Raw genomic sequence first — 23,270 nt, 5'->3', positions numbered from 1 at the left:
TTCACCACTAGTTTAAGGGTATTTGAACTGTTTTCAATTGTTTGACAATTTTTAACGAAGCTACTATGAATATTCACTTACAGGTTTTATGTGAATATAAATTGTCCTTTCTTGGGTAAATATGTAGGGAAGTGTATGTTTTTAAGAAACTGACAAACAGTTTTGCAAAGTGACTCTGCCATTTTACATTGTCTCTAGCAATGTATGAGTTCTGATTGCTCCCCAACTTTGTCAAAACTTGGCATTGTAAGTTTTTTTTTAAATTAATTTTACCACTCAAAGAGGTGTGTTATGGAATCTCATTTTGGTTTTAATTAGAAATTTTCAGAGAACTGATGATGTTGAACATCTTTCATGTGCTAATTTGCCATTTGTACATCTTGGATGATATGTCTGTCCAAATCTTTTGTTTTCTTACTGTTTCTTGATGCTTCTTTATATGTTCTGGATCCAAGTTCTTTATTAGATGTGTTTTGCAGATATTTTCTCCCAGTCTTGGAGTTTTGTTTTCCTTTTCTTAACAATATCTTTTGAAGAACACAACTTTCAAATTTTGATGCATTCCAATTTATCATTATTTTCCCTTTGATTCTTGCTTTTGATGTTGTATCCAAGAAATCTTCACCTAACCACAATCATGCATATTTTCTAGACATTTTATAGTTTTAGTTTTTTCTTTTGGTGTATGATCCATTTTTAAGTATGTTTTAAAATTGCTTTCAATAGTAGATATTCTAGATACAACATATTTTAGCTGATTTACAGCTACATCTATACAATGGAGTATTGTGCTGTTGTTTGAAAGCCTGAAGTATATCTATAAAGGTAATGTAGAAAAATCTCTAGAATGCATTGCTAAGTGTAAAAAAGCAAGTTGCAATGAACCACACCATTTGTGTGTATGTTTGTGTTGGTGAGGAGGAGGTTGCTATAAAGGATATAAAGTTTGCATATGTCTGAAATTTAAAAAAACACATAAAAGTCTGTTAACGTTGGTCATTGGGGTCAGGGGAATTTTGACTTTGAAAACGTTTACATTCTTCTGCATTATTTGTCTTTCATGGGCTAGCATTTTTTATATAATAAGCAAAAATAAAAAGCAAAAATAATTGACTATGGATAATTTTTAGACATAAAAATAAGGAAAATAATTTCACTTTTTATAGGCTTACTATTCATAATTATTAAGTAAATGAGGACTCATGTTCTTTCATTCATCCAAAAATATCAAATTACAGGTGTCATATGGTTTTAAATCATTCCTGGAAGTTGCATTTCTCACAACCCTGTATGAAAAAAGTTTAATCTTGTTTGAAATGAATGTTATAAGAAGTTGGCAGGTGTTAGTAGTGATTTGAACTTAGAATCTGGTCATCTATCTAATTGAATATCATGAAACAAATAATATTCTATTTTTGAAATATTTTAATGTCATAGGAAAATATTTATGTAATGTTAAGTGAGATATATGAGTCAATTTTGTTGAAAAAGACAGGAAATATAGAAAAGTAATGTACCAACAGTGATTAGCTCAGGGTCATGGGATGTTGGGTGATTTTTATTTATTTTTGAATATTTTTTAGTAAATTCTAGAAATGTTCCTACAATAAATAAATTCTTTAATTATGAACTCAAGACATACTTAATAGAAAAGCAGAAAATACAAATGAGTACAGGTAAAAAAAGATACAAAAATATCCACCGAGCCAGAACCCATCACTGATTTCTTTGAAGTGTGATCATCTTACATCTCTTTCTGTATATTCCTGTAAAGAAGTCAGATTTTTTTTTAAAGCAAGGTGATTGACATTTTATCTCTTTTTCCCTTCCTCCCTCCTTTCCTTTGTTTTCTGTTAGAATGTTTCTTTTTTCTTATTTCTTGGTAAGAGCTCTTTAAATTTCTTCATCTTTTTTATATCATCTGTGTTGCCTGGATTTTCCCTAGTTTCTCAAGTACCTTTCAATTTCATTTAGAATTCATTTTATTTTTGAGACTCTAAAGCATAAAATATTATGTAATCAAATCCATTCGTCTCTTTCTTTTTGAATTATGCTTTTGTTTTATGCTTGGTAGGTAATTCCATAGTTATGCAGATTATTTTTGTGTTTCTTTCTAATCCCTTGAAGATTTCATATTATTTATTTGTTTTAAAACCAATACTTTTGTTAAAGTAATATAGTAAAACATATCAAACTGTTCTGCAATGTTTACAAGGGAAGGTAAAAAGTGCATTCCTCAGAGGCTCCATCTTGAACTCTAAAATATTACATTTATTTGATTATTGTTTGGCTTTATCAATTTTTCAATATTCTCTTTGATTTCCCTTAGGATAGGGTAGATTTTTTTTTATACTAGCTCCTCCTTTTGTACACACCTCCTCACACATACTTTGTTAATTAAGACACACTATTTGATTAATCAATAACAATTTGCGTATGATTTTATTACTTTTTTGTACAGTGCTTTACTTTTCGTTTTAATTTTTAAAACATTTATTTATTTATATACATATTTTTAGATGTTAATGGACCTTTATTTTATTCATTTATTATTTTTATGTGGTACCGAGAATTGAACCCAGTGTCTCATACATTCTAGGCAAGTGCTCTACCACTAAGCCACAACCCAAGGCCTCTCACTTAAATATATCTGTAAGATCCGATTTCCTTGCTCTTTGTCTATACTTTTTCCAGGTCCAATTTGAAAGATAATCTGCCAGTTATACCCCCATCTTTCCTGTGAACTGTATTTAATTTATTATTTTCAGGAGAAAACATAATAAAACAGACTTCTTTCTAAAGCAAATCAAAAGGTTTCTGGAGCCTGTTAGCTGCTCCATATCATTGATGGTTCCCTGTGCCTCTGCCCTTATTGACATGTATTATATCAGCTCTGCACATGCTTCCATCTCATTGCTTCCTCCGTAAGCTGCAATAAGTCTTCCTTGACAGGCTGCTTAGGGCATTTTCAAGACATTTGGCCTTTTGGTGACTTATGCTTTTTGGTGTGATGTGATGGGCCAGGGTGATCCATCATCCCACAATAATAATGTCAGTGCCTTCCTGAGTGAGCCCAAACCCTTTTGCAGAGTGTGAATAATGTTGAGATCAATGCCTTTTTCGTTTGCTGAGATGGGAAGAGTTGATCTACTTGTCTCTTAAATATCAGCTTTGGCACATTGAATGGTTGGCGGCCAAGCCACATTATCCCTCTGTGTTCCTAAGAGGAGCTTTAGGTGGGTAATGTTTGTGCTTTTTCTCTTATGTCTAAAGCTTCTCTGGTTTCTGCTTCTATGGTTCACAAACAGAAAGGCAAGTCATTCTGTAGGGTAAGAAAGGACATTGTTACACTGCTTTGTTCTGTTAAGAGTGATGGTTTAATACATAATTATAAGCATTTAAGGCTAGGTATTGAGAAGAAAAAAACTGAAATTCTTCCTGTTTCTTCCATGCATCCATGTTACCCCAATCTCACTGAGTGAATCTAGAAGGATCATGTGCCTGCTGGCCAATGTTCTTCCTCTAGCTTAAGCCACCCTGCTTTAAAAGAAAACAGCACTGGAAATAGAACATCCCAGGTGGTGAGAGGTCTATGGATGTCATGTGAAAAATAGTTAAGGAGATTGGCAAAGTGCAGCCAGGTATGAAAGTTTGTCCTTTAGTAAAGTGGTAAAGTAGGTTTAGTAAAGTAGGTTTTGTTCTGTTGCGTCAGAGGGCAGAAATAGAATCATGGGTTTTAGAAGGGGAAGGCTGATCAAATGAGAGCAGTGCCTTAGAGATTGGTCCCCTTTGAAAATGTGGCATCAAGGAGAAGAGAAGTTGGAGGTGAGAGGGAAGCCCAGGCTGAAGCTGACCTGGAATGGGAAAGTGTAGAATAAAGAAGGCAAAACCAGAAGATAGTAGGGAAGTCTTAGAACACCACTAAGATGTGTGGGGAACTGGGATTGTGGTTCAGTGGTAGAGTGCTTGCCTAGCATGCGTGAGGCACTAGGTTCAATCCTCAGTACCACATTAAATATAAGTAAATATAATAAAGGTATCGTGTCTATTTACAAATAAAAAAGATTTTAATAAAAAAATATGAGCGAGGCATGGTGGCATGGCTGTAATTCCTGCTACTCAGAAGGCTGAGGCAGGAGGACCACAAGTTGGAGACCAATCTGGGCAATTAGAGAGACCCTGTCTCAAAATAAAAAGTAAAAAGGACTGGAAAAGCAATTCATTGTAGAGTCCTTGCCTAAGCATTTGCAAGGCCAAGGATTCACTCCCCAGTAACACCATCCCCCAGAAAATAACATTAAGAAGTGGATCTTGTTGAGAGAAGTTTGTCCTGTGATTGCTCTGAGTTTTCCCTTAAGGAAGGTCAAGGTCATGATAGATGTTTTCTTGTGGCCACAGGAGCCAGAGAGGTGGCATTCACTTGTGCAATCTGTTATAGCTACTTTCAGCATCTAACATCTGGGACAGTTTTGTACTTAAATGGCAGATTTAAAAATTCATGTACACAGATGACTTTTGATAAAATTGGGGAACCTGTAAGTGTGACTTTGATAGTAACAGAATACTTAGAGACTGAATAATCAGATATAAACATTAATAAATGAAAACATTTGATTATCCAAGTTACTTGATTTTCATTTTTTTCTTTGTTTTAGGATGGATATTATAAAGGGAAACTTAGATGGAATTTCAAAACCAGCCTCAAATTCAAGAACACGTCCTGGGAGCAGAAGTTCAAATGCTTCTCTGGAGGTGCTCTCACCAGAACCAGGCTCCTTCAAGGTGATTTGCTGCTGAATTCCTTCTTTCAACATCAGCAACTGATAGAAATGTTAACATTCTCCCTTAAATTTCCTTGTTAGTGGATATGTTCAGGGAGCATTCACAGATTTCATAGATTTTACTTGAGATAGTTTAATATGAAATTACTCTGACTCCTTTCTTCTTTCTTCCCTCCTTTATTTTGGAATGTGGTTTAGTTATTCACATTGTACTTTGTTGAAGTTTGTTAACATTTTAAAAAGTGTTGACTTTTTTCCCTTAATAAGGAAAATTTGTATTTCAATATCTAATATGTACCCATCAACATTTACTATGAAAATGATTCAGTATTAAAAAAAATCGCTTTGGGCCATGTAGTCTGTGTTTGGTAGGTATATTACCTGATCATAACTTTCTTTTCTTTCTTCTTTTTCCTGTAGGCTGTCTTTTTAATAAAAATATCTAAACTTTATTTTTAAAAAGAATCAGTTTTCTCATGTCTGATGTGGTATAATTTATTACTTTTAAGGTTGTAGAGAAAAAAATTGAAATTTATGGTGAAAAAAAATCTTTGCAAGTTAATGAATCCATATTTTTTTGTTGTCATTGATTTATGGACTAGACTTTGTGTTACGGCACTCTTAAGAATTTTTGGTCTATCATGATTTAGTGTAAGAAATAGCACTCTTAAGTATTTCTAGAAGAAAAGGTTTGACTGCAATAATTCAATTTCTCAAAGGCCAACAGAAGGCCAGCAGGAAAGGTAGTCCAGGGAGAGGGCTTCCCCTGGATTATTGGTTCCCAGGTCACACCATTATGGCCGCAATCCAGAGATCAGAAAACTTACTGCTACTGCTTCTAGCATTGCCATAAACTCCTCAGAACCACAAAACTGGTGTCTGGACATGGAGAGAAGATATATATTTGATATATTTTACCAACTTCCTATCAGCAGCTTAGATGGTTTCTACTTCATTTTTGCTTTATACTTGGGCGGGTACATCTAAGCAGATGATCCTAACATGCTTCCAGAACCTTTGCTTCAAGTGATTTTGTAAAATACAATTTCTACCTGAGCTCTCTGTTTTTGTTTTATCTAATCTTGTATTACTACTCTATGATGTTTTAACTCTTGTAGCTTTGTGATAATTACTAACATCTGATAGAGTGGTTTGCCCCATCTAATTTTTTCAGGAATTTCTTAGTTATCTTTGACTTTTTGTTCTTCTAGATATATATTAGATCAGCTTTTTAAGTTCTGAAAAAATCCTGTTGGGGTTTTGATTGAAATTATTTTGAATGTATAGATTAATTTGGGGGACAATTTGTAGTTATGATTTTTAAAAATCCTTTTAACGTTGTGTCTCATTTTATCTCTTATTAACTTCTATTTTTAATTAAAAATTTTACATACAGTAGAATTCACTTTTTGGTATATAATTTTGTGAGATTTGGCAAGTAGAGTGATATAACCATCATCACAATCAAGATATAGAACAGTTCTATAACTCCTCAAAAAATACCCTTATTCTACTCCTTTGTTAAATAATTACCTCCCAGCCTTAATTTCTGAAAATTATTCATCTATTCTGTTCCTGTAGTTTTTCTTCTAGAAGGTCATATAAATAGAGTTATATAGTCTTATTTTTATCTCTTACCATACATACTGCTTTTGAGATGCATCCACTTGGTTGCATGTATCAAAGTTAATTTTTTTTTCATTGCTGAGTGTACCACAGTTTGTTTATTCATTTCCTAGCTGAGGAACATTTGGATTAAATCCAGTTTTTAGTGATTATGAATAAATTTGTTATATATATTTGTATATAATATCATTTTGCAGGTAAATAAGTTTTTATTTCTCTTGAGTAAATACCTAGGAGTGAGATTGCTGGACTGGATGATAACTATAACTGTTTTCTGTTCCTACCAACCCTGTATGTGAGTACCTGTTGCTCTGCATCCTTGTCAGAAGTTGGTATAATCAGTTTTCTTTAAAACTATTCTAATAGACATACAGTAGCATCTCATTGTAGTTTAACTTGAATTTCTCTAGTGATGAATAGAATTCATAATGTCTCATCTGCTTATTTGAAATCCATGCATCTCTTTTGGAAAGTGTCTATTCACATTTTTTGCTGAATTGTTCAAACTGTATTTCCTTTTTGTTGACTTTTGATAGCTCTTTGTATGTTCTAAATAGAGTCTGTTGTCAGATACGTGACAATATTTTATTTCAGTCAGTGATTTGACTTTTCATTCTTTCAACTGTGTCTTTTGGAGCACAAACATTTTAAAATTTAAGAACACTTTACCAAGTTTTTTCTTTTGAGATTGTGATTTTGGTGTTGTATCTCAGAACTCTGTCTAATTCGAAAGGTTTTTCTCTCTTTTTTTTTTTTTTCTGAAAGTTTTATAGTTTGTTTGCATTTAAGCCTATGATCCATTTTTAATTAATTTTAATGTTGTGAAGTATAGGTCATTTACTTTTTTATATAGAATATTTAATTGTTAGATATTGATATAGCAGTTTCAAATCATTTTTAACCTTCTGTTCTTTATGTTTTAAGTTGGATTTTGTTTATCTTACTCAATTGGTGAACGTCTCTTCTTTTAAACTAGTGGGTAAAGTGTACATTTTTTCAACTTAACTAATATATAAAATAAATGTTTAAATAATATATTTGAATTCATTTCTAGCATCTTGTTTTTTTCTTGCATTTTATTAGATTATTTTTCTCTGCTTAAATTTACTGATTTGAAAATTATATTTATTTCTGTTCTTTCCTTAAAATTTTAACATGTGTACTAAACTAAAAAATCTAAAGTGTACCAATATCCCTTTCCTCCTAAAAAATGCAATGACTTTAGATGTTAACCTTGTCACTCTTTCCAGTTTACATGTAATTGTTATTCTCTATGGATATTATTTTCATCATTATTATTTGGATGCATTAGTTTCAGTTTACTTATATGTTTCCTGTTTTTTTTTTTTTTTTACTTACCCTGGCTTTCTGAAAATAATTCCTCTATCTCTAATCTTTTTCATCTTGTAATATCTGTCCTTCTTTTTATTGGTCAGACTGTCTACCTATGTATCCTTTAGTAATCTTTCTTTGAGAATCCATGTGTGGCAAACACTAAATCTGCTTTTGTAAATGTCTTCATTTTCCAGATTAACCATTTTTTTCCACAAAGTACTTTGAAGCTATCATGCATTTGGCTTGTGATTCTGTTGTGGTCAGAGAAGCCTTTTGTAAACCTAATATATTCACTCTGCTGTGGGGTTGTCCAGCTTAATTTTATTTGGTTGCTTTAAAATTTTTCTCCTTGGGGTTGGTGTCCATTGTTACTCACCTAGGTATGGGTATATATGGTTTTTCCTTCCAGAGACTAGAACTTTTTTTTAAGGATTTGGAAGATTCTAAGCCATGTTTCAAATGTTAAATTACTTTGATGTTTTCAAATATTCACATTTCAAACTTTCCCTATATATTTTGTCATTCTAGAAGTCATATTAAATGTCCATTGAGCCTTACCCTTCTATCCTTTTGGTCTCTTTTCTTTTTATTATTTTCTAATCATTTATCTTTCTGTGCTTCATTCTGATTAATTTTTAATATATACTTTTTGGTTTTTAAATTATTTCTTAACTACATCAAGTCTGTTTTTCAATCTGCCTATTAAATTTAAAAATTTAATAAAGTGTTTTTATTTCTGGAAGTTCTTTATAGTTTTTTTTTTTTTTTTCTAAGTCTATCTGTTCTTGACAGTGTCTGGCTTTTTCTCATGACCTTTGATTCTTCCTTTTGCTTTAATACTCATTTATGAATTGGGTATTTACTAGTTTCATTCTCTACTGGATCTGTTTTCTCCTGTGTTTAAGTGGGGTACTAGCACCTACAGCATAGGATCATTGTGAGTAGTGAATGGCACAGTGTATGTAAAGTACTTAACACTGGACATGGTTGATAGCAATTCCTTGATAAATGTTGGCAGTGATTATTGTACACTGACAACTCAGTCCTGCTAGGTTTATGTCTCATGTCAGGCAAAGATGCTTACCCAGTGAAATGCTTTCCTAGCACTTTAGTTCTCAGTACCACCCATTTTCTGTCCTGGAGATATGCATTGCAGTAGTGGAGCACTGAGCATGTGGGTACAGAGAGAACACAAAACCTCCCATAGTTGAGGCCAGTAGGGCTAGGGGAGACCATCTTTCATTGGGAAAGGAAAGGTATTTCCTTGAGAAGTGGCTGACGCTCTCTCCCTGAGACCTCAACTTTCTTGGGCTCTGTTCACTGCTGTTGCTTCAAAGTACTATGATCTCTTTTCTCCTGACCCCTCATGGATGTCTTTTCTTGTTTTCTCTCAGGAAAACAACTGTGCCAAACTGGTGTTTGCAGAATGAACTTTGCTAAAATGTAAAGGGAAACCAAGATGAAGTGGAAAAAATATGAATGGTATAAAAATAAATAACCAAAGCACAGTATTCTGCTGATAAGATTCTCATTAGAAGCACATCTCTATTCAGATTAGCCACTTTTCAGCCATTTGATAGTGGAAACTTACTGTGGTATTGGAGAGCACAGGCTCCAGATCTTTGACTGCCCACTTTCATGTGAGCTCAAAGGGTAGGACTCATCATGCATCATCTCCAGAACCTGACTGATATAGTTCACTTCAGGACTGATTTTGACTCTTCTCCATTATTCTCCAGATTGCTGGAGAGTGGTACATATTTGGTATAGATGTTATTAAATTTGTGTAGTTAATTTACATTTAATTAAAATTTGTTATATTTTTAGATAATTTAATGCCAGTGCATATATTTAAATGTCTTTATGTATTCTTCCATTAGTGTTAAAATATTTGGCAATGTCATATTTCAGGAACATAAATTATCTTATTTCAATATCCTTTAGCCCAGACGGAGGAAATACATTATTTTTGGAAACTGTTTTTTTTAAAAATTATTTTTAGGTTGATACTGTAAGCAAATTGAATTCTGGTAAGGAGGACCACTCAGAAAGCAGTAATACAGAGGAAGGAAGATATAATAATGATGATAAAGTGGCAAACTACTCTGAGAAAATAAAACTGGCCAAACAGGGACCAGTTGAAGGTCTAGACTTGGTTCAACATCAGATGATCCCTGAACGTTCAGGTAGGATAATCACAATGATTGGCTAATGATAACCATGATGTTTTATTTAATATATTAGAATTATATATGTGTTCATCAACTAAGTAGAAACTATAAACTAAAAGATAAGGAGACATACTTTTTGTAAGAGACCGATCACCAGTTTTTACTTACAATAATATATATTTAAAATATATTTATATGTTTTTAAAACTATAATAAATATTTAAAAATAAAATAAAATATGACATTTAGTAAAATTGTTATGCTCAGTTTACGTTAACCATGTAGTGGTTATATTTGCATCTTACAGAATGATTTATGGATCATTTTGATTACTAAAATTGCACAATAAAATATATTCTATAATTCATAAATGTCTACTCAAAATTCGTAACATTTTGTCAAAAATGGTACATTTTGATTTTAAATGTACCATTTTTTCCATGGTATTGAATTAATTCTGGGCATACTGAATTAGAAGAGCAATTCTGAAATGTGATCTGCAGAGCCTTGGGCAGACCTTTTGGGACTCTGCAAAATAAACACAATTTTCATAATTGTACTGAGAGTTTGCCTTTTTGTTCATTGTATTGATATTTGCTTTGATAGTAGAAAAGCAATGGTGGGAAAACTTCTGGTGCCTTAGCATAATTTAAACAGTAGCACCAAACTGTACTAGAAATCATTGTGTTCTTTACAACCAACACTGGCGAGAAAAATAAATAGCTAGTGTCACGCAAGGATACCCTTGATAAAGCAGTAGAAAATATTAATATTATTATATCTTGACTCAGTGTACATCATCTTAATATCCTGTGTGGCAAAATGGGAAGTAGACATGAAAGAATTCTGTGTATTCTGAAGCGGGAAGGTTGTGTTGAAGAAGTTGTGATAACTTGAGCTGAGCTAAGTTTGCCCACTTTTTAATGGAACACCATTTTTACTTGAAAGAACAACTAACAGGCAAACTGCTATCATCCAGACTTGGGCATTTGACAAACTTGTTTTTTCTTTTAAAGATGAAGCAAGTCTTGTACTTCAAGGAAAACTACTATAGTATTTGCTACTAGTGATAAAATTTAGTCATTCAAGTGAAAATTAGAATTTTGGAAAACTTGTGAATGTCATTCAATAACTTATCAATACTTAGACTTTAATAATAAAATGGGTGGTAATATTAACAAATGTGATTTTTGAATGTTGTATAATGAAATATGTTCATATTTTGAATGTGTGCAAGATTCTGTTAGTCACTGTTTTCCAAATGACCAATGCAGGTTAAAGATTCATTCAACATGAAAGACAGAGCCATGGATTTTAAGCGAAACAAACTCAGAAAGCTCATTGATATGGTTAAAAATTTCACACACAATTAACTTTTAAGAAACTACCCCTGACAAGTTTTGGTACAGTACAAAAGAAAAATAATCTAGTTATCTGAAAGGTTACTAAATTTCTCCTCTTTTCCCAACTACGTATCTTTGTGAGGCCAGATTTTCATCATGTACTTCAATCAAAATATAAAATTACAATAGATTGTAGAAGCAGATGCGAGAATCCAGCTGTTTTCTATTAATCCAGATATTAAAGGTTGAAAATAATGCTAGTCTTCTAATATTTTGGGAGACTATAATTATAATTATATCATGATGTAAAATTATGATATAACATGATAGTTATATAACATGTAATTAGTAATACTATGTTTATTATTTAAAATGAATTAATAAATACTTTACAATAATTTTTGGTTCTGCTTTCTAAGATGGTAATTATGAAAAGATACAACCTACATACATGAACACTACTTTGGGCTCTCAATAATATTGAGGTGGTAAAGAGGACTGTGAGAAAAAAGTCTGAATACTGCTGATTTAGAATATGTTTGGGCTGAGATGAGCTCTTAAAGTTAGGGCAGGTGACTCAGGATTACAGTTGTCAGGAAATAAGATACTGTAGTTGAGATTAGCTATTGGATCAGTCTACATGATATTTTAAAAAATATATTCTTAATACTGTGTGAATTATTTTAAAATACCTGATGTATAGACTATTTAGGTAGAGCCTAAGAATGCTAGGATTGGTAGTTGGGGATTAGAACTAGAGGGTATTGCATTTGAAGAACAAAAGCAATAAGATTTGAGGATCCTCTTTATTGATAAGGTTAATATTCTTTTTAATTAAGCTTCCTTCCTCTAGAAATATCTTCCTCTTTTTCCCTTAAAGAGGAAGTAGTATACGTTATAGCGACATGTCACTGGTCTCTTTGGATTTTCAAAAGTTGCTAAATTTGGCCTTATTTAGCATAATATGACATTTAAAGTGAGTTGACCTAGGATGACTGAGACTTAATATTTGAACATTTATGCTCATTGCCATAATGAGTAATCTCATTTCATCAGATTTCATGGAGGGTATATTGCTTAGTAACTAAGAGTTGGAGTCAGACAGATGTGGGTGGAATTGACTGTCATTTACTAGTTATATTACCTTGGACATGTATATAACTCGGATACAGATTAACCTCAGTTTACCAATTTTTTAAAAGGAAGGCAGTGACTATTGTCAGTTCACAGGGTAAAGGTGAGGGTTAAATGAGTAATGCACGTAAATAAAGCACTTAGCAATGTGCCACAGGTCACTCTATAAGCTGCCATCATTATCAGTAATTCTAAGTTAAAACTTGAATGATGGAAGTTCAAGAGTAATTTTTCTTTTTTTGGTACCAGGGATGGAACACAGGGATGCTTAACTGGGGGAGCAATAACTTCAGTCCTTTTTATTTTTTATTTTGAGACAGTATCTTGCTAAGTTGCTTAGGGCCTCGCTAAATTGCTGAGGCTGGCCTCGAACTTGTGATCTTTCTGCCTTGGCCTCCTGAACTGCTGGGATTACAGGTGTGTGCCACTATACTTGGCAGTCAAGGGCATTTTTAAATGCTTTAAGAAATTAGAATAATGGGAGGAGTGTGGAGAAAATTGTCTGCCTACATTGAGTATTTATTGGAGTTTGTTTCTTCTGTACATTGGAACCACTTTGTGTTGCTTATGATATACTACTTTTTATTCTAGCTCTTTGTGTATGTGTCTTCTCTTTCTGGAGAAAGAGTTTGGAGTCTGCAGCAGTTTTAGGATAGGGTCTATGTCTTATTCCTCATTTACTATTGGTTAATCATGGATAGGGAAGGTACAGAAGAAGGAAGGAGAAAAATTGTGGATTTAAAACAATAAGAGAACCACTTATGAATTCAGTGCCATAAATTATTAGCTCTTTGAAAAGGTTCAGGCATCTCAAGTGTAAATAGAGACAAATGACTATTTCACAGGGTTATTAGATAATTATATAGAAAAAAAATACACATGAAGGCACCTTGTAAATCAAGTTAGTTTCATGACACCAATACAGTAGTTACTACCATCATTTATAAATATTTGTTGAATCAAAGAACAAAGATTAAAAACAACAAAATTTTATGGATTTATTAAACTTCAAACCTGTTCCCACTTTCAACATAATATAGATGAAACCAAATTAAAACAAATAGACTCTCAACTTCAAGATGCTATTCACAAGATGAACAGACTTGATAAAATATTGGCAAAGAAACAATACAGAGAAAAAGTAATTAAGAAGCAAGGTCTAGAAATGAGAATAAAGCTGTGGGAAGAACTTAAGGTAAGAATCGTATAACTTTATGTGAATTTGTAAGAAACAATTTCCTCTAAGATAAGTAAGAAAAGCATGGAGTGTGGTGATGTTAATGTGTTCTGCCTTTGTTATTTTGTGGAGGCGGTGACATAGCATGTATATGTGTGTGTGTGTGTGATGGTTACAGGGGTGGCATTTTTCTGGAACCAGACTTTGGGCATTGTGCTAGCATGCTCATTGACCCATGGACAGGCACAGTGACCTCTCTTACCAGTGTCAGGTTAGGGCTCCTCCATCTCTGGAATAGGGAGGTGTATGGTGACTGCTTTCATCAAGAAAGTATGCCTGCTTTTTCTTCAGTGAGCTTACATTTTGTAGATAAATAGGATATACACAAAAATTGAATCCCAGATGAGCTTTCTCTCAGCAAAGGAAACTATCAGTAATGTGAAGAGAGAGCCTACAGAGTGGGAGAATATCTTTGCCACTCATACTTCAGATAGAACGCTAATTTCCAGAATCTATAAAGAACTCAAAAAACTCTACACCAAGAATACAAATAATCCAATCAACAAATGGGCTAAGGAAATGAACAGACACTTCGCAGAAGAAGATGTACAAGCAATCAACAGATATATGAAAAAATGTTCAACATCTTTAGTAATAAGAGAAATGCAAATCAAAACTACCCTAAGATTCCATCTCACCCCAATTAGAATGGTGATTATCAAGAACACAAGCACCAATTAGGTGTTGGAGAGGATGTGGGGGAAAAGGTACACTCATACATTGCTGGTGGGGTTGCAAATTAGTGCAGCCACTCTGGAAAGCAGTATGGAGATTCCTCAGAAAGCTTGGAATGGAATCACCATTTGACCCAGCTATCCCACTCCTTGGCCTATACCCAAAGGACTTAAAATCAGCATACTACAGAGATACAGCCACATCAATGTTCATAGCTGCTCAATTCACCGTAGCCAGACTGTGGAACCAACCTCGATGCCCTTCAGTTGATGAATGGTTAAAGAAACTGTGGCATATATATACAATGGAATATTACTCAGCCATGAAGAATGATAAAATTATGGCATTTGCAGGCAAATGGATGAAATTGGAGGATATCATGCTAAGTGAGATAAGCCAATCTCAAAAAACTAAAGGACGAATGATCTCACTGATAAGGGGATGAGGACATATAATGGGGGGTAGGAGGGGTTAGCATTAGGGTTAGGTTAGGTTTAGGGTTAGGGATAAGGAGGGTGGCAAGAATGGAGGAAGGAAGGACTGTATAGAGGGAAAAGAGGGGTGGGAGGGGTGGGGGGAAGGAAAAAAAAACCAATGAATCAAACAACATTATCCTATGTAAATTTGTGATTACACAAATGGTATGCCTTGACTTCATGTACAGAGAAACAACATGTATCCCACTTGTTTACAATAAAAAAAACTTACACTTAAAAATAAATATAACACAAATTTCTATTGCTGTAGCTTTATAGTAAGTTTTGAAACTGGAAAGTTTGAATATTCCAACTGTTATTTGTCAAGATTTTTAAATATTTAAGTCCCTTGCATTTCCATATTCATTTTAATTTTAGCCTTGCAATTTGTGACAACAAAGCTGAAATTTTGATAAGAATTTCATTGAATCTATAGATAAATTTGTGAAGCATAATCATCTTAAAATCCATGAACATGGGATGCCATTCATTATATAGGTCTTCTTTAACTATATCTTACAATTTGCATTATAGACATCTTTCAAGTTTATTTCTAAATATTTTATTTTCCATTATACCATAAGTGGAATTGCTTGTGTGAATTTATTTATGGACAGCTCATTTTAAGTTAATAGATATATAATTATTTATACTGAACATGTATCCTGAAAACTTGGTGAATTTGTTCATTAATTTTAACATTCTTTATGATTTTATATATATGAGATTGTTTCACCTGAAAATGGGGATGATTTTATAGTATTTACAGATTTTATTCATTTTTTACAACTTGATATTCCAGACTAGAAACTCTAAAACTATTTGAACAGAGCGACAAGCATACATATTTGTTTTGTTCCTGATTATAGGACAAACAAATCAGTTTTTCACTGTCCTTTTTGATAGGATAAACACAATCAAATGTTATGCAGGTTTTAAATTTTGTAAATGCTTTAAACACTGACAAAAATCATCTGCTATTCTTCCTTTGTTAGTGTTTGTAGATTAAAAAACAGTGAATTTTTTCAAATACATTTTTGTGTCTTGAGGTGATCATGTGAGTTTCATTTTTACTAATGTGTTGTTTTGCATCAATTGATTGCTTAATAATAAAACAATCTTGCATTCATGCAATTAAAAAAAATTGAATCCCCTGGTTAGCTTTATTACTTGAGTAAACTTTTTGACAAACAAGTTGGGAGTTCAGTGTTTCATGTGTTGGTCAAATCTCTTCAGGAAGCTGTAAAGTACTTGAGGAGTGTGCCCTGCTCAATTTGCTTTTGACTCAACAAATTTCTGGTGCTTGATTAACCTTGGCCTTCTTGGGCTTCTTATTTCTGTAGTATTAAGGGGTTGAGGCTGACCAGATGTTGGTACTGACTTGGTGTAGCACCATTGACTCTTATTTGTATTTTGCCCCTTAAAGTAGAGTCACTGTAAGGTAAGGAACCTTGTGATAATAGATTGGTTGTTTTTGATAAAATCATTCTTTATAATCTAAAGACTTCAGAGGATTTCCTAGGCAGCATTATGAATTAAGAAGGAAATAATTGTGAATAAATTTTTACAGAGATCTCAGGAAGACCACTGAAATGGAAAGAAAGCAACCCCAAATGTAGTGTTTTAAACTAGAGAAATGTTTTCCATAAATCTTAATAAAAAAGTTAGCTTATCACTTTTTCCTGTTGAAACTCAAAGTATTTATTTCCTTTGAAATAAGAATTATAAATAGAAACACACTAGCATACTTGAAATGTCTGAAATTCCAATTTGATGTATACCTTTAGGTTACTCATTAGTTACAAAAATATCTAACAGAATCTTAAGATATTTTAAGCAAAGTGATTATCATATATTGATAGACATGTATTTCATCTCCACCTGGAACTATCTATTGACAGAATTTTGTGGAAATAGGAAATATTACCAAATTTCCTACTTAAAGGAATATATAATGGCATGAGGATTCTTGTTTGTATGTATATGACTGAGAACTATGCTGTAATAAAAAAATTCAATGAGTATAGCTACCTTCTTTCCTTGTGTTTAAACTTTAATTTTTATTTCATTAGTCTGCAAAAAATAGTGAAGCTTTGCAAAGTAATGAGGAGATGGAAAATACGAAGAAATTCTTATCTCTGACTGCTGCATCTGAAGAAACTGTTGGTGAGTAGAGGGAGATGGCATTCATCCTTGTTTTTTTTCTCAGACTCATACATGATTTGGATTAAAGTTAAATTCCTGATCCAAAATTTCCCCTTTTCTTTGTGTATTTGACTCCTCTTTAGAGGAAATATGATATGAAATTACTCTGAGCTTAGGTATATTTCACTGTCTTTAAGTGTTTGTATCTTAACAGGGCATGGGAAAATTGGGAAACAGGCCGCTATGTCTTTGCCCATACTTTCTGTCCCTGTTAGATTCCTCTAGAGAATATTTTATGCTGACAGTTCTCTAACTGTCTAAGATCCACTCACCAGGTGTCACTTGGGCCTATGTAACCCCTTCCATAAAAATCTATTTCTGATTTACCCTATTTCCTGTTCTCTTATAATCCTAGTTTTTCAGACTAGGATTAGTCTGCACATATATTCTACTTACCTCCTTTGTGTATATGTGTATTTGTGAATATTCTTTCCAAATGGAAATATGATATAGTCATATATCCTTCAACCTGCTTAGATAATGGTGAAACTTTCAGGGAGTGGAGGCAGGTGATGTTTTGCTTGGCTACTTCTGGAATCCTTTAAAATATATCCCATCGGTGGTCTTTGAGTTCTGTGTGGGTGGAACAGTTCTAAGCAGTGTCCTGAGTTCTCTTAGAATACTGGGATCTATTTGTCTTTGTAAAGTGAATGTCTAACATTGTAGAATCCGAAGAACCTGATTCAGGCTACTGAAGCAGTTTAACTTTTAGTGGAGAAATAGTGGATCTTTGCTGTGAATAATGTTCCTTCGGGTTTGTTCCTTTCTGGACCAGTACTGAGAGCTCTGAAGCTGCTCGGGCTTGAGGGATCTGAGTTTACGGTGTACCAAAAAGTTTCTCCTTAAGAAGGTGGATATCTCATCTAGGTTGCTCCTATAATGGAGGACTTAAAAAAAATGAACCTTTCAAAATTTTGACTTCTTAGATCCATAGGTGGAGTGACCTTATTGTAATTCACCTTGCCATTTGTATAAAAACTTAGCTTCTCTATATTAAAATCCTAGATTATTTACTTTCTGCTTCTTTTAATTTTTTTTTTTTTTTTTTTTTTTTTTTTTTTTTTTTTTTTTTTTTTTTTTTGCGGTGCTGGGGATCAAACCCAGGGACTTGTGCTTGCAATGCAAGCACTCTGCCAACTGATCTATCTCCCCAGCCTTGCTTCTTCTAATTTGTTATAGAAGTAATATGGGTAATTTGTCTTATAAAATATTGGTAAACAGAAAGAAAAAAATTGCTATTACCTAAATTGTCAATATGCAGAAACAATCACTAATAATAATTTATTTTATTTTTTTTCTTTTGAGACATGTTTAGTGTAAATTATCTATCTATCCATCCATCCATCCACCTACCTACCTACCTACCTATTTAAGAATAAAAATGGGATAAAATTGGATATATGGTATTTTTCAAACATTTCTCCACTAATTTGTATCTCATGAACCCATTTGGCTGTTACTAAGAATCTGTGTGGTAGCTTTTTTCCAAGATGGCTGCCCTCAGTGCTTTCCCTCTATGTACTTTCCTTCTGCTCCTCATTAAGAAATGAAATCTGTTTCTCCCTCCCTTTTCAGAATAGGCTAGCCTGGAATAACTTTGATATATTATAGCCAGAGCAATACTATGTCATTTATAGGCCTCGCCTTTAGGAAGACTGGCAATTTCTGTTTCTTTTTTTGGCTCATGCAGATGAAAGCCCATCATCATGTAAGAGGTCAAACCACCTAAGGCTGCTGTGCTTTGAGAAAGCCCAGATGGGCCATGTAGAAAGGCTTGGCAGAGAAAATAATGCTGGCCAGTTCCTGGCTAGAGTCATTTTATTAGTGTTCCCCTCAAATTTATGACTACCTGGAATTGCAGAATGTAATTTTATTTGGAAATAGGGTCTTTACAGATGTAATTAATTAAGATGAGGTCATAATGGAGTAGGATGTGACCTAAATCCAATGACTGATGTCCCTTCTTTTTATAAAATAAGCATAGGAGAGGGCACAGAATTATAGAGACACAGAGATTCAGGGAAGAAAGCCATGTAAAGATAGAGGCAGGGCCTGGGATTGTGGCTCGGTGGTAGAGCTCTCGCCTAGCAGGTGTGAGGCGTTGGGTTTGATTCTCAGCACTGCATACAAAGAAATAAATAAAGGTTCATTAACAACTAACAAAAATATTTAAAAAAATAGATTGAGGCAGAGACTGGAGTTATGTAACTACAAGCCAAGGAATGCTAAGGATAGTTGGGAGTCACATAAACTGGTAAAATGCAAGGAAGGAAATTCTCTGGTCTTGATATTAGATATCTAGAGAGTAAATTTATATTGTTTTCAGTCACCTAGCCTGTAGAATTTGTTACAGCAGCCTTAGAGAACTGGTTAACCAGATGTCCTAACTCTCAGTGTAGGCACTAGAGTTGTGAATTAAGAAGCAACTGTGGGCCAGGCATGGTAGCTCTTGCCTATAATTCCAGCAGCTCCGTTGGCTGAGGCAGGAGGATCACAAGTTCAAAGCCAGTCTCAGCAACTTAGTGAGGCCCTAAGCAACTTTAGTGAGACACTGTCTTAAAATAAAACATAAAAAGGACTAGGGATGTTGCTCTGTGGTTAAGCATGCCTGAGTTCAATCCCTGGTACAAGAAAAAAAAAAAAAAAATCGTGGACATTTCAGACCCAGAAAACATCACAGAAAATTACCAAGGCAAGACAGATGGCTCCAATTGAGCTGCACCAGATATCTTCAACCAAATGGAGGATCTTGCCTGTCAAGGTCCCTTTCCTCAGAAACAATCTGCTATAGACTTCAAATTCCTAACCCACAGAAGTATGAGCATGGTTAGATGGTCATTGTTTTATGCTATCAAGCTTTGTTTTTTATTTTTTATTTTTTATTTTTATTTTTTTAATTTATTTTTATTGTAAACAAATGGGATACATGTTGTTTCTGTTTGTACATGAAGTAACAGCATACCATTTGCATATCATAAATTTACATAGAGTAATGGTGTGTGATTCATTCCATTATTTTTTTCCTTCCCCCCCACCCCTCCCACCTCTCTTTTCCCTCTATACAGTCCCTCCTTCCTCCATTCTTGTCCCACTCCCACCCCCCCATTAAGTGTCATCATCCACTTATCAGTGAGAACTTTCCTCTTTTGGATTTTTGAGATTGGCTTATCTCACTTAACATGATATTCTCCAATTTCATCCATTTGCCTGCAAATGCCATAATTTTATTATTCTTTATAGCTGAGTAATATTCCATTGTGTATATATACCACAGTTTCTTTATCCATTCATCAATTGAAGGGCATCTAGGTTGGTTCATAGTCTGGCTATTGTGAATTGAGTAGCTATCAACATTGATGTGGCTGTGTCTCTGTAGTATGCTGATTTTAATCCTTTGGGTATAGGCCGAGGTGTGGGATAGCTGGGTCAAATGGAGGGTCCATTCCAAGTTTTCTAAGGAATCTCCACACTGCTTTCCAGAGTGGCTGCACTAATTTGCAGCCCCACCAGCAATGTATGAGTGTACCTTTTTCCCCACATCCTCACCAACACCTATTGTTGCTTGTGTTCTTGATAATTGCCATTCTAATTGGGGTGAGATGGAATCTTAGTGTAGTTTTGATTTGCATTTCTCTTATTACTAAAGATGTTGAACATTTTTTCATATATCTGTTGATTGCTTGTAGATCTTCTGTGAAGTGTCTGTTCATTTCCTTAGCCCATTTGTTGATTGGGTTATTTGTATTCTTGGTGTGCAGTTTTTTGAGTTCTTTATATATTCTGGAAATTAGTGCTCTATCTGAAGTATGAGTGGCAAAGTTTTTCTCCCACTCTGTAGGCTCTCTCTTTGCATTGCTGATAGTTTCCTTTGCTGAGAGAAAGCTATTTAGTTTGAATCTATCCCAGTGGTTGATTCTTGCTTTTATTTCTTGTGCTATGGGAGTCCTGTTAAGGAAGTCTGATCCTAAGCCAACAAGGTGAAGATTTGGACCTACTTTTTCTTCTATAAGATGCAGGGTCTCTGGTCTGATTTCGAGGTCCTTGATCTATTGTGAGTTGAGTTTTGTGCAGGGTGAGAGATAGGGGTTTAGTTTCATTCTGTTGCATATGGATTTTCAGTTTTCCCAGCACCATTTGTTGAAAAGGCTATCTTTTCTCCATTGTATATTTTTGGCACCTTTGTCTAGTATTAGAAAATTGTATTTATTTGGGTTTGTGTCCGTGTCTTCTATTCTGTACCATTGATCTACCTGTCTATTTTGGTGCCAATACCATGCCGTTTTTGTTACTATTGCTTTGTAGTATAGTTGAAGTTCTGGTATTGCAATACCCCCTGTTTCATTCTTCCTGCTAAGGATTGCTTTAGCTATTCTGGGTTTCTTATTCTTCCAGATGAATTTCATGATTGCTTGCTCTATTTCTGTGAGGTATGTCATTGGGATTTTAATTGGAATTGCATAGAATCTCTATAGCACTTTTGGTAGTATGGCCATTTTGACAATATTAATTCTGCCTATCCAAGAACATGGGAGATCTTTCCATCTTCTAAGGTCTTCCTTAATTTCTTTCTTCAGTGTTTTGTAGTTTTCATTGTAGAGATCTTTTACCTCTTTGGTTAGATTGATACCCAAGTATTTTATTTTTTTTGAGGCTATTGCAAATGGAGTTGTTTTCCTCATTTCTCTTTCAGCTGTTTCATCGCTTGCGTATAAAAATGCTGTAGATTTGTGCGTGTTGATTTTATAGCCTGCTATTTTGCTGAATTCATTGATGAGGTCTAGAAGTTTTCTGGAGGAGGTTTTTGGATCCTCTAAATATAGAATTATGTCATCTGCAAATAGTGACAGCTTAAGTTCCTCTTTTCCTATTCGTATCCCTTTAATTTCTTTAGTCTGCCTAATTGCTCTGGCTAGAGTTTCAAGGACAATGTTGAATAGAAGTGGTGAAAGAGGACATCCCTGTCTTGTTCCTGTTTTTAAAAGGAATGGTTTCAGTTTTTCTCCATTAAGAATGATGTTGGCCATGGGCTTAGCATAAATAGCCTTTACAATGTTCAGGTATGTTCCTACTATCCCTATTTTTTCTAGTGTTTTCAGCATGAAGGGGGTGTTGTATATTGTCAAATGCTTTTTCTGCATCAATTGAAATAACCATATGATTCTTATCCTTAAGTCTATTGACATGATGGATTATGTTTATTGATTTACAGATGTTAAACCATCCTTGCATTCCAGGAATGAACCCCACTTGATCGTGGTGCACAATTTTCTTAATATGCTTTTGGATACGGTTTGCCAATATTTTGTTAAGGATCTTAGCATCTATATTCATCAAGGATATTGGTCTAAAATTTTCTTTCCTTGATGTGTCTTTTCCTGGTTTGGGTATGAGGGTGATATTAACTTCATAGAATGAGTTCGGTAGGGTACCCTCCTTTTCTATTTCCTGGAATACTTTGAGAAGTATTGGAATGAGTTCTTCTTTGAAGGTCTTGTAGAACTTGGCTGAGAATCCATCTGGTCCTGGGCTTTTCTTGGATGGTAGATTTTTAATGGCTTCTTCTATTTCATTGCTTGATATTGATCTGTTTAAATGGTGTATGTCCTCCTGGTTCAGTTTGGGAGGAGCATATGTCTCTAGAAATTTGTCAATGTCTTCGGTACTTTCTATTTTGTTGGAATATAGATTTTCAAGATAGCTTCTCATTATGTTCTGTATCTCAGTGGTGTCTGTTGTGATATTTCCTTTTGCATCATGTATTTTAGTAATTTGAGTCTTCTCTCTCCTTCTCTTTGTTAGTGTGGCTAAGGGTTTATCTATTTTGTTTACTTTCTCAAAGAACCAACTTTTTGTTTTGTCAATTTTTTGAATAGTTTCTTTTGTTTCAATTTCATTGATTTCAGCCCTGATTTTAATTATTTCCTGTCTTCTACTACTTTTGCTGTTATTCTGTTCTTCTTTTTCTAGGGCTTTGAGCTGTAATGTTAGGTCATTTAATTGTTGACTTTTCATTCTTTTCTGGAATGCGCTCCATGCAATGAATTTTCCTCTTAGTACCGCTTTCATAGTGTCCCAGAGATTTTGATATGTTGTATCATCATTCTCATTGACCTCTAAGAATTTTTTAATCTCCTCCCTGATGTTTTTTGTTATCCATGTTTCATTCAATAGCATATTATTTAGTCTCCAAGTGTTGGAGTAATTTCCTTTTTTAACTTTGTCATTGGTTTCTACTCTCAGTCCATTATGATCTGATAGAACACAAGGCAGTATTTCTATTTTTTTGC

At 33.9% G+C, this 23,270-nt stretch overlaps 1 protein-coding gene across 7 annotated transcripts in view; it reads left to right on the top strand.

Moving 5' to 3' along the window:
• FSIP1 (fibrous sheath interacting protein 1) overlaps positions 1-23,270 on the top strand; it is a 226,089-nt gene that overhangs the window by 1,256 nt on the left and 201,563 nt on the right. For 4 of the 7 annotated variants that reach the window (XM_079125952.1, XM_079125956.1, XM_079125951.1 and 1 more), the window contains exons 2-5: positions 4,656-4,782; positions 9,745-9,928; positions 13,431-13,585; positions 16,851-16,944. In XM_079125952.1, the coding sequence (XP_078982078.1) occupies positions 4,657-4,782; positions 9,745-9,928; positions 13,431-13,585; positions 16,851-16,944 (559 nt within the window). In that variant the 5' untranslated portion in view covers position 4,656. Of the gene's footprint in view, positions 1-4,655; positions 4,783-9,136; positions 9,225-9,744; positions 9,929-13,430; positions 13,586-16,850; positions 16,945-23,270 lie in introns of those variants that run through there. The other 3 variants (XM_079125955.1, XM_079125954.1, XM_079125953.1) reach the window with 2 other exon arrangements.

This window comes from Sciurus vulgaris (assembly GCF_902686455.1).
Source record: "Sciurus vulgaris genome assembly, chromosome: 2".
Classification (NCBI taxonomy): Eukaryota; Metazoa; Chordata; class Mammalia; order Rodentia; family Sciuridae; genus Sciurus; species Sciurus vulgaris.
This window is presented reverse-complemented; position numbering and strand designations above follow the sequence as displayed.